The sequence below is a fragment of the Miscanthus floridulus genome, chromosome 8 (genome assembly GCF_019320115.1).
Source record: "Miscanthus floridulus cultivar M001 chromosome 8, ASM1932011v1, whole genome shotgun sequence".
NCBI lineage: Eukaryota > Viridiplantae > Streptophyta > Magnoliopsida > Poales > Poaceae > Miscanthus > Miscanthus floridulus.
This window is the reverse complement of record NC_089587.1, coordinates 75094530-75105804: the sequence shown is the minus strand read 5'-3', so window position 1 is coordinate 75105804 and position 11275 is coordinate 75094530. Positions and strand designations below refer to the sequence as shown.

The 11275-nt window shown below is 46.5% G+C and overlaps 2 protein-coding genes across 4 annotated transcripts; one reads left to right on the top strand and one right to left on the bottom strand.

Moving 5' to 3' along the window:
* Positions 1-645: 645 nt before the first annotated feature.
* Positions 646-2209, bottom strand: LOC136469412 (BTB/POZ domain-containing protein At1g03010-like). The gene is made up of 2 exons (XM_066467615.1): positions 2045-2209; positions 646-1953 (listed from the first exon to the last, which is right to left on the bottom strand). Exons 1-2 carry the CDS (start codon positions 2207-2209, stop codon positions 682-684), a joined length of 1437 nt encoding a protein of 478 aa, XP_066323712.1. The 3' UTR covers positions 646-681.
* Positions 2210-6603: 4394 nt separating this feature from the next.
* LOC136476706 (uncharacterized) lies at positions 6604-10883 on the top strand. 3 transcript variants are annotated; one of them, XM_066474641.1, is made up of 8 exons: positions 6604-7375; positions 7655-7754; positions 8237-8302; positions 8425-8542; positions 9212-9285; positions 9572-9633; positions 9895-9991; positions 10099-10883. In XM_066474641.1, the coding sequence occupies exons 1-8, from the start codon at positions 7011-7013 to the stop codon at positions 10111-10113; spliced, it is 897 nt and encodes a 298-aa protein (XP_066330738.1). In that variant the 5' UTR covers positions 6604-7010; the 3' UTR covers positions 10114-10883. The 3 variants fall into 3 exon arrangements, with proteins under 3 accessions (XP_066330738.1, XP_066330736.1, XP_066330737.1); XM_066474640.1 differs by having other exon boundaries at positions 6607-7375; positions 9200-9285; positions 10099-10871; XM_066474639.1 differs by lacking the exon at positions 10099-10883 and having other exon boundaries at positions 6605-7375; positions 9200-9285; positions 9895-10009.
* Positions 10884-11275: the final 392 nt, after the last annotated feature.

Genomic DNA, 11275 nt, shown 5'->3' with positions numbered 1-11275 from the left:
TAAAATGTCTTATAATTTAAAACGGATGAAGTATAATATAGAGGGACTCCGAGATAGTTTAGAAGTACCATTTCTTTCAGAAAAAAAGGTCTACTGGATTTGTAATGGCCCGAAAATTTAGGGGTGTTAAAACTTTATGGTAGAACTTACTCCCTCCGTAAAGTGTCGTTTTTTACTTTTAAACTTCTTGTTTGATCGTTTATCTTATTCCAATTTTTATGTAAATAATAAAATAAATAAATCATTATTACAGTATCACTGATGATAAAATAAGTCATAACAAAATAAATAATATTTATACAAAAAAATTTGAATAAGATGAACGGTCAAACAAGAAATCTAAAAATAAAAAACGACACTTTGAATAAGACAGACGGAGTAGTTAGAACTGAAAGCCTATTTTTCTAGGGAAAATTGGTCTGGTAGCATTGAAAGATCGCCGTATCCGGAAAATACCATCGAAATTTTGCCGCTCCGTAAAATACCATCGAAAGAATGCAAGGTCACCTGGATATAGCATTCCGTCACGTTTGGAGCAAACGCCGTCGCCTCCATCAAGCTCGCCCCCTTCTCCTTCCTGAGGTGAGCGCGGCCGCTGCCTCCGCTCTAGGCGGGGGCCATGGCAGTGAGCTCCGGCGTCTGGCTGCTGCAGGCGGAATCGCGGGCTGGTGCACAAGCACGTTAAGCTAGCTGCCTTCTGGTTCTGGCTAGGCGAAGGAAATTAAAGCAGGCTGCATCGGTGCGTGCCTTGAGGAAGATGTCGACGGCGCGGTAGAGGCCGTCGGTGACGACGCGAGCGTGGTCCGGGAGCAGCTCGACGAGGGAGATGAACTTGGACGGGAGGATGTTGGAGTCGAGCGCCACCTCCGCGAGGTAGCTGTCCAGCAGCTTGGCGGCCTTCACCAGGAGGCTCTGCTTGGGCGACCGCGGGCTGTCGTAGTCGAACCCAGCGTCCTCCTCGTTGTGGTCATCGTCGAGGTTGAGGAACACCGAGAAGATGCGCGCCACCACGTCCGTGTCGTACAGCGCGTGCTGCTGCCCGTGCCCGCCCGGCGTGGCCGCGCCCGCGCACGCGCCGGCGGCGATGAGTATGTCCTCCAGGATGGCCTGGTCCAGCTGCATGCCGATCCGCTTCTCCAGGTCAGCCCTGCAGATGCTGGACATGGACACCGACATCGCCGTCTTGAGGAGCCCCGAGAGGAAGGCCATCGGCATGGGGCTCTTCTTGGACTGCGCCGGGAGCAGGCCCACGATGGCCTCCACGACGGCGCACTGCTTCTTGACGGCGTCAGTGTTCGCGGCGCTGCCACCGCATCTGTGCACGTCCCTGGCCATGAGCCCGTGCAACGAGTTCTGCGCGTAGTTGATGAGGATCCGGGTCACCGTCTCCTGCTTGAGCCCCTTGGCCTTGACCGCGGACAGCAGGCGCTGGAAGAAGTCGAGGCTGAGCGCGGCCACCGACTTGCCCCACCAGTCGCCCTGCGAGTCGAGGTCGGCGAACGCCGCGGCGGGCTTCAGCTGCGCCGCGCACTGGTCCAGCTTGGACAGCCCCGACGTGATCTGCTCCTTGCACACGTTGCTAGCGATGGCGGCGATGAGGCAGGGCACGAGGCCGACGTCCTCGGCGGCCGGGAGTAGCGCCTCGCAGCTGTGGAGCACGGCAACGGAGCTGGCGATGCTGGGGAGCACCGCGTCGTGGAGGAACGCCTCGGCGCGGAGCTCCAGGCTCTTATCGGAGAAGTCGTCGGTGATCTGCAGGTAGTGCGTGGCGCAGCGCAGCATGGCGACGTTGGCGACCGTGACGTCCACGTGGACGCCGTAGCAGAACTTGGCGGCGAGCTCGAACGCCGGCGCGCCCCCCGGGGTGCTGTGCAGGTTGAGCCGCGCCAGCTTGGCGTCCTTGGCCTCCGCGACGAGCCGCCGGATCTTGCCGCTCCGGGACACCAGCGGGAACTGCGCGAACAGCTATGCCGTCGGCGTTAGCACATCGTTTTGGTTTTCTGCCGCGTTCTTGTGCAAGGCCAAGGAGCTCTCAGTCTCTCACCTTGTGGAGCGCGAAGCTGGAGGTGCCGACCTCGACGGTGAGGTCGCTGAGAGGGTTCAGCTGAGTTCGCGACAGGATCGGAGCACAGGAAGGAGAAGGGGACGAGCTTGACGGAGGCGACGGCGTTTGCTCCAAACATGACGGAATGCTATATCCAGGTGACATTGCATTCTTTCGATGGTATTTTACGGAGCGGCAAAATTTCGATGGTATTTTCCGGATACGGCGATCTTTCAATGCTACCAGACCAATTTTCCCATTTTTCTATTAAGATGAGGAGTGTATGTTTTCACGCGAGCGTTCTCCCTCCGTGTGTGGACTTTGAGAGTGGGCCCTATCGGTGCTGAGCTCTTTCCTTGCCGAGCTCTATGGGGAGCTCGACTGCATCAGAATTTGGTTGAGTGTGCTCTTTGATGGGGCGCAAGCACGAATACCCAAAGGACGACGGTACCTCTTGCCTAGGTATTTGTTGTTGGAATAAATGGGCTTGGCCCAATAGAATTCCTAAAATTTCTAAGAAAATCTTAAAGGCCCATTCATGTAAGCAAGAGAGGGAAGTGGAAATCTTTAGTCCCACCTTACTTGGGGAAATGGAGCTAGTCATGTTTAAATCTGAAAGTCTTCTCTACTTTTCTCAAGTCTAGTGTGAGGACAAAGGAAGCCCACATGCTCTGAAAGGTCCTAATGACTAGAGGGGGTGAATAGCCTATTAAAAATTTCTACAACAATACTTAGCAAACCGGTTAGACAAATATGAGGCGAAGCGAGTGTTGCGGTAGCCTATTAAAAATATAAGCCACCTACCATAATTCTAGTTTCTATAATCTCTATCCACACAATGGCTATGTCACTACATTAAGTTAGTATGCTCTCAAAGACTAACTAAAGAGCCACACTAACCAAACAAACAAGCTCTCACGAATAGCTACGCTAAAGATCTTAACAACTAGTTTGTGGTAATGTAGAGAGAGAAAGCAAGATAGTTATACCGTCGAGTCGAGGAATAAACCAATCAATCACAAGAATGAATACCAATGAAGACCAATCACTTCGAAATCAAATGATGACACAATGATTTTTTATCAAGGTTCACTTGCTTGCCGGCAAGTTAGTCCTCGTTGTGGCGATTCACTCACTTGGAGGTTCACACGCTAATTGGCATCACACGCCAAACCCTCAATAGGGTGCCGCACAACCAACACAAGATGAGGATCACACAAGCCACGAGTAATCTACTAGAGTATCTTTTGGCTCTTCGCCGGAGAAAGGTCAAGAACCCTTCACAATCACCACGATCGTAGCCGGAGACAATCACCAACCTCCGCTCGACGATCTTTGCTGCTCCAAGCCGTCTAGGTGGTGGCAACCACCAAGAGTAACAAGCGAATCCCACAGCAAAACATGAACACCAAGTGCCTCTAGATGCAAACACTTAAGCAATGCACTTGGATTCACTCCCAATCTCACAAAAATGATGAATTAATGATGGAGATGAGTGGGAGGGCTTTGGCTAAGCTCACAAGGTTACTATGTCAATGCAAATGACCAAGAGAGTGAGCTTGAGTCGACCATAGGGCTTAAATAGAGAGCCCCACGCATAGAACTGTTGGCTCCTCTGTCTAGTGAAACACAGGCTGACCGGACACACCGGTCAGGTTGACCGGACGCAGGACTCCAGCGTCCGGTCGTCCGATGCTCGCCACGTGTCATCAGCCTCAAATGTTGAGCGCTCGATCTTAACGGCTAGTCTGCTTCGTGCCACGTGTTAAGTTGTGTCCGGACGCACTGCTCAAAGTGACCGGACGCTCCATCACTGGAGTCCGATCATTTCCAGTAAGGCACTAGAGCCGAGTTTTTTTGACCGGACACGGTCGGTCCACCATGACCGAACGCGCTGGTGCGTCTACTTCTCCTCCTCTTCTCTGCGTGTTGCCACATTAGCAGGACCAGACGCTGAATAGTGTTCAGCCAGAGTCCGATCACCTACGTTCGGTCTCAGGCCGAGAGTAGCCCGAGCACACCACTGATTTTATAAATGACCGGACGCTGCTCCCCCAAGTCCGGTCATCACGTGACCGGTGTCCGGTCACGGTTTTTCAGTGACTATCATCTCCTTCACTTCATCAACTTCTCCACCCTTGCTCAAATGTGCCAACCACCAAGTGTATCACCTTGTACACATGTGTTAGCATATTTTCACAAATATTTTAAAGGGTGTTAGCACTCCACTAGATCCTAAATACATATGCAATGAGTTAGAGCATCCAGTGGCACTTTGATAACCACATTTCGATACGAGTTTCACCCCTCTTAATAGTACGACTATCGATCCTAAATGTGATCACACTCGCTAAGTGTCTCGATCACTAAACCGAAAAGCTCCTATCAATTTCACCTTTGCCTTGAGCTTTTTGTTTTTCTCTTTCTTCTTTTCTTTGTCCAAGCAGTTGATCATCACCATGGCATCACTATCATCATGATCTTCACCGTTGCTTCACCACTTGGAATAATGCTACATATCTCATGATCACTTAGATGAATTAGGTTATCACTTAGGGTTTCATCAATTCACCAAAACTAAACTAGAGCTTTTATGCACGCACTCACTCGTTGGCCTGGGCCGGACCGTGTGAAGGACGCGGGTGTGGTGCACCTACATGAATGTTTCGCCGAAATCCGGCTCCTCGCCATGCAGGTGTGCAATGGTGATCGGGAGAGTAGGTCACCGAAGGGCGAATAAGCTTTTTGGGAAGCGCTCTTCGCGCGACTGCTCCCTTCCATTCAAGACAGGCGACGCTACGTCCCGATGTATTCGTCGTCAGCTGCTATGAGCTCTTTCTCCATCGCTCATCGATGACTTTGCACCATCACCAGCGTCTCCCTCTACATCTCCACCACTAGCAACACCGTCTTCCCTTGTAAACGAAAGGTACACACCAAGTGATCCAATCTATTGTTGTCGTTTGCCTGCTGTGTTAATCGCGATGATCTTCGTTATGTTGTTGTTAATGCTATCCAATCTAACTAGTATGTTGGGGCTCTACATGCTAATTTATGCGATTTTTATGATTGATATTATGATATTAATCTAAAAATTACCTAATTATTCAACATTTGTCGTGGCCACAACAAAGTGGCGGACCACTTAAGCGGGCGACACCAACTCACAGCGACATAACGCGTTTAAGCATTTACCATCTCATGGAAAACCCTTTTCGTTCCACTTAGCCCTATCGGGTATTTTAGTGATAGTTTGTATATGAACTGGATGATCCTATTTGGTCAAATACCTAACGAAAAGTTCCTATTTTCCTTTCGTTAAGGTACGAGGGCTTCTTATTCCACGAGAACGAAAGCACATTTTCATTCTTTCATATACTAGGGTTTTTACTTGGAAAAGACAATGTTCCATACTAAAGGATTCGGGTCCATAACCACGAGTTCTAGTGCACTAGATCTTGTAGCACTTAGCAAAGAGGCCCTATCCATTAGTATTCCACATAAGAAATCCATCTTGCAAACGAAAGGTGCACACCAAGTGATCCAATCTATTGTTGTCGTTTGCCTGCTATGTTGATCACGATGAGCTTTCGTTATGTCGTTGTTAACAATGTCCAATCTAACTAGTATGTTATGGCTCTACATGCTAATTTATGAGATTTTCATGATTCATATTCTGGTATTAATCTAAAAATTGCCTAATTATTCAACATTTGTCATGTACACAACAAAGTGGCGGACCACTTAAGCGGGCGACACCAACTCACAGTGACACGGTGGGTTCAAGGGAGGTGACAACGGGGGTGGTGAAGGATCAGTGAGGATAGAGGGCCTGATATGGGATGGCGCCAGTTCGCAGTAAGTCACGCAAGGAGAAGAAGAGAAGAAAATGGAAGAAACAAAGGCATATGTTCCTAGGTCCAAATGGGTAAGTCAAGTGCTAGGAGTAAAATGACGAAATCACTCGTTCACAAATATTCATCAATCAATCACCAATCAAAGGGATTTGCTATATTCATATGTTTGAAATATAATAGTTTTTCAGTCAATAATGATAACTATTAGTAGTATTCTCTCGTGTGATAAACATAGTGACCGCTACTAGCAGGTTATCTGAACATTGAGATGGATAGTCTAAAAGTTTAGGCGACCGAGAGGGAGGAAAGGTGACAATCAAAATATTAAACTTCTAAAATATGTTAATTTAGGGTCTGTTTGGCAGAGCTCTGGCTTCTCTGAAAATGGCTCCGGCTCTGACTCATCTGAAGGAAAACGTTTGGCAAAACGGCTCCTTCGCACTAGACGACGTGAATCCACAGCAAGGAGCCGCGCGAGCTCGTTTTTGAGGCTTCTCTTGCACAGGCAAAAAATAGCTCCGGCTCTTGACCGGCTCCCCATACGAAACCCTTTTCAAAACAGACGTTTGGCACAGCTCCTACAGAAACCGAAACTGAAGCCCCTACAAGAGCCGAGCCCTGTCAAAGAGGCTCTTAGTTTCATAACAGCAAAGCGAAATCCTCTCTGATGGTATTCTGGCAAAGGCAAAGCTCACTTTTGAGAGTTGGACGACCGCCTGAGATTCGTCTCGTTGTCGTCGTCGATTGGATCCTCTACGGCTCTCCCTCTCTCCCTCTCGCTGCCTGTGCTTGCCCGCCCTCCCCTCCTTCACTCACGACTTCACGAGTCAGGTCCATCCAATCCAATCCATCCTCGCTCGATCTACTCACGCCCACAACCCCGGAGCCGGAGCCGGAGCCCGCAAGGACGGGTCACGGGTCGCCGCCGCAGCGGCCGCCGCTTGCCCGTTTCTTTCGTCGCCTCCGTAGCCTCAAACCCTACCATCCCTAGCAAGAGCAGATTTCAGGGTCGGGTGCTTGGAAATGGGGGTTGCCTGACAGGGATTCCTTCCTCCCTCCCAATTCTCCTTCCTCACCCCCTTGTCTCGGTTGTTGAGGGAGGGAGATAAATGTTTTGGGACATGGCCGCCGCCGCTGACTCCGGCATGGCCATGCCCTTCTACCCGCTTCAGGACCAAGGGGGAGGGCTCACCACCACCACCACCACCATCACCGATCCCCACCACCACATGCTCTGCTTCATGGGGAGCTCCAACTCTCACTCCTCCGGTCCTGATCCCAATCCCACCTTCATGCCTAGACCACCACCACCTCCTCCTGCGCCTGCGAGCACCAGCACTGCCACCCTCTTGCCCCCTCCCCCTGTCCCCAACCCTTCCTCACTTCCATCCCCTCCAAAGTACAAGTTCGTCACTGGTTCGCCTGCCGATTGGTCCGCCGATGAGATCGCAACGTTGAATCAGGGCCTCATCAGGTCAACTTAAACACCCTGTCTGCGCTTACTTATTATTGCATTCTCTTGCCATTCGCTTGCGGCCTCCATAATGAATCAAATTGCGCCCCTTCAATCAAATCAAATCAAATGGTACTAGGCCTCAATGGAATCTAGCATATCCATTGCACCTTTGTTTTAGTCAGATTAAGCTGGCCTGCTGGGTTCTCTTGTTTTTCAGTTTTATCATCATGTTTGTCTCCTGTTCGATAGGATAATATTAGCCGCATCTCACCCTAAACATACTATACTCCTTGCCAGGTACGCCCATGAACCTAGTATTATGAAGTACATTAAGATTGCTGCTATGCTGCCCACTAAAACCATTAGGGATGTTGCACTAAGATGCGTCTGGACTCCTGTAAGTTTCTCTTTTTTCACACTTTTCTGTCATGCATCCACCAGCCGCCATACCACCATCTCATGGATAGCCATGGGGCTTAGTCCTCATCTCTTCACACACCCTGACACCTTGTAGGCTTACATCCTATTTTTCTTACCCCCAACTGAATGAGGGTGGTCTCTTGCTTCAATTACAGCACCATACCTTTCTGAACCCATCATTTGTTTTTGCTCCTTTTCCTTGTGTGCAAGGGACTTGGGCTTTATGGTCTTCAATTACAAATGAATAGCCCTACTAGCGGTCTTACACTCAAGACTTCAAGTCTCTGCTAATTTGTGGAAAGCTTGCTTCTTATTGTGGTTTACTAGCTGGAACAAACAGTCCTCTTGTCTCTAGGTTTTCATCTTCACTAGTAGCTCTGGACCCAGCTCTAGTTTGTCATTACTTCTTATATTACTCATAGCTTGCCTGTTTCTTTCGGTGCACTATTGCCATTTCAGGGCAAAGAAAGTAGTAGGAGGAAACCTGATGGATATCCTGCAGGGACAAACATGACATACTCGAAGGTATTCTTGTCTTAAGTGTCATCGAATGATTCATTCGGATACATACTCCAGTAGCTTTAGAGCTTATACAGCAGCTCCTCTACTCATTTTCTGATGATTACATTCCTGCTGCATCGGTGCAGAATAAAATGGCTGCATCTACCTCGGTAACTAATATTCCGATGCTGCCTCCAAACAATGTGTTCCCATTTTCAATATCACTGCATCATCCAAGTCAAAATAGCTTGGTCCCCATGGAAGGTTGGTCCATCAATAGAGGATTTGTTCCTTTGAATGTGCTAAACCATTTGCTCCGTGTGACATGTTTCAAATTCAATTGTATAGTTCAACTTCTAAGCAGTTTTTAACTGTAGGGTTAGTATAGCTATAGCATCCACATGACCACATCTAGCCTCAGTTAGGGCTGGTTAATAATTCTCTCCACATATTGTCCTTAATTGCTGTTACGAATCAAAGAAAGGTAGTGAATTGAGGAAATAGTCTTTGGGAGAGAAGCAACGGATGCATTCTGTTTTTATAAGACATTCCTTTTAATTCTAGAAGACACAATTCATTTATCTGTAACAGATGAAACTTATCTAAAATACTGAAATACATGAAATAACTCCTACTCACAACAAGACTACTGATATTCTCTCAAACTTTCAACTAGCTTGTTCCAATGCGTCTCATACGAACAATGCATGAGGTTGTAACAGTTCCTTTGAACAGTGCTGTTGCATGTTGCTATGTACTAGTACTTATGTTGCACTAACTGTAATTCAATATAGTAACATACATGTTAGACAAATAACTGAAAAAATTCTGTCTTGTTGATGTGTTTTCATGGAACTATTTTGTGCTGATTTTTTTTTTTTTTGGTCCTGACGATGCTCCTCTTTCCCCGTTCTGAGACAGTCCCTGTTTTAGATAGTGCAACTCAGCTTCTGGAGGAAAATAATCAGCTACTCAGCCAGATTGCTGCAAATATCAGGACCCTTAAGGTTGGAATACTGATATACTTTATCTAATGTCTATTATTTATGATCCTAAATATGTTAGTGCATCATACTTACTGCAAGAGGAGCACGCTAGGCACTGCTGCTAGGGGTACACCCACCATCTGTTGGTCAATAGATGAAACATGGAAATAAAAAATGGTTGCGAAACACAGACATAGTAGTTTGAACTTGAAAGCTACGCATGAAAGCTTGAGTTGTAGCAGCACTTCTAAAAGAAAAGAAGCTTATTTTGTTTTAACCTTGTTTTGAAATTCCAAATTTCTTGCAGACGGAGGAGAACGTGGACCTATTCCTGCGCACAAATAACAATATAAGAGCAATTTCAGAAAGGTACGATATTACTTGTTCGTTCAGCTTCACACATAGACTAAGCACAGGCTTCATATATGGTTGAGTTCTGAAGTGATCATCGACTAATTTTTTTCTCTCGAACATCATCGACTAATATTCAAGTTTGTTCTAGTCATGTCTCTGTGTAATTAATATGAACATGAACGCTGCCATGATGCCTCTTTGGTCCTTGTCAAAGTGAAAGCATTTTTTTTTTCGTTTCTCCAAGTGAGGTAACTTCTGTAAATCTTTTCGTTACAGAATGAGGGAGACACTAGGTATCATGGATCAGATGCCTTCCTTGCCCGTACATGTAAATGAAGAGCACCTAAGTTCACTTGTTCATTTGTACAGAGGGGTAAGACCACAGCCTTAGTGATTATGTTGCGACAGAAGCACATTCTAGCAATGAAGGCTGTATGTATTCTTCCCTGATGGTTGCTTCTCTTGGTGTGTGTACAATAGGCAAGGCTGACATAAACCTGATGTAGCAAGATACGTTGGAAGGGATGGGAGCTGATGGGAAGCAAAGATGCATTGGTTGATTTGCTCTATAAATGGCATGAAGAACACCACATCTTGGGCTTGCATTGCAGGATAAGGTGATAATATGTCATATGTGTTACGCTGAGCAAGGTGAAGCAGAACAAGTAATGGCAGGCTTGATTCTGTTGGGGTGATCTTTTGATTCGAAAGTTTAATTGCTGGGAAGGGGAAGGGGAAGGGGAACTCAAGTATAATGATTGCGGTGCATTTATGATTTTGTGTGGAACATGCTCATCCTTCACTGGGGGGCTGGAAGAAGATAGAGGTAGGCCCAACCACCGAGAAAATAGTAGTACTAGTACTAGTATGAGATTAGAGTAGGCTTAGGCTAGGCCTGATTGAGTCTCCCTCATGTAAATACAGTATAGGAGACACCACAATGGATGGATGGTGATGACGATAATACTAGTAGGAAGTTCTTTTTCTAATATATATATTCGTATAATATTATCTTCCGACACTCCCTGGCTTTGTGTTGGAAGCTGTCCAGTGAACAATCGGGTATTTCAAAGTCTATTGACACTTTTTTTTTGGCCTTAGATCTAAAACTGAGGGCTTAGATTAAATCGCTATCTATCTCATCTCCTCCCTTCTAGTGCCCGCACTTGGCTGAAACCGGATCAGACATGAATGGATATTGAGGTACGGGTAGCCATTTTTTTTTATAGGATTTAGAGTCGAACACGGATATTGATATCTGTCATATATGTATAAGAAAGAATCCAACTTTAAGTATTTGGATATGGATATGATACGGATAGATGTATAAGAAATCCAACTTTAAGTATTTGATATGGATATAGTACGGGATATTAAATGTTTGGATTCACGTACGGATTATCCAAGCAGGATTTTAACCCTCTTCTGGGAACCGACAGATATATTAGAAAATATCTGTCCACAATGAGCTGATTGATTGGTATAAAAAAATCGAGTGTCCATTGGGCGCTAAACAATTTGAATGTGATTTAGGGAAACTGTTTGTGTTGTGTGTACTGTGTTTATATTTTAGAAAATATGGAATGTGGGTGTTTGAATTTTGGTATCATCATCAATCAGATGAGATCGGGTCCTCTAAATAATTGGTAACCCATGA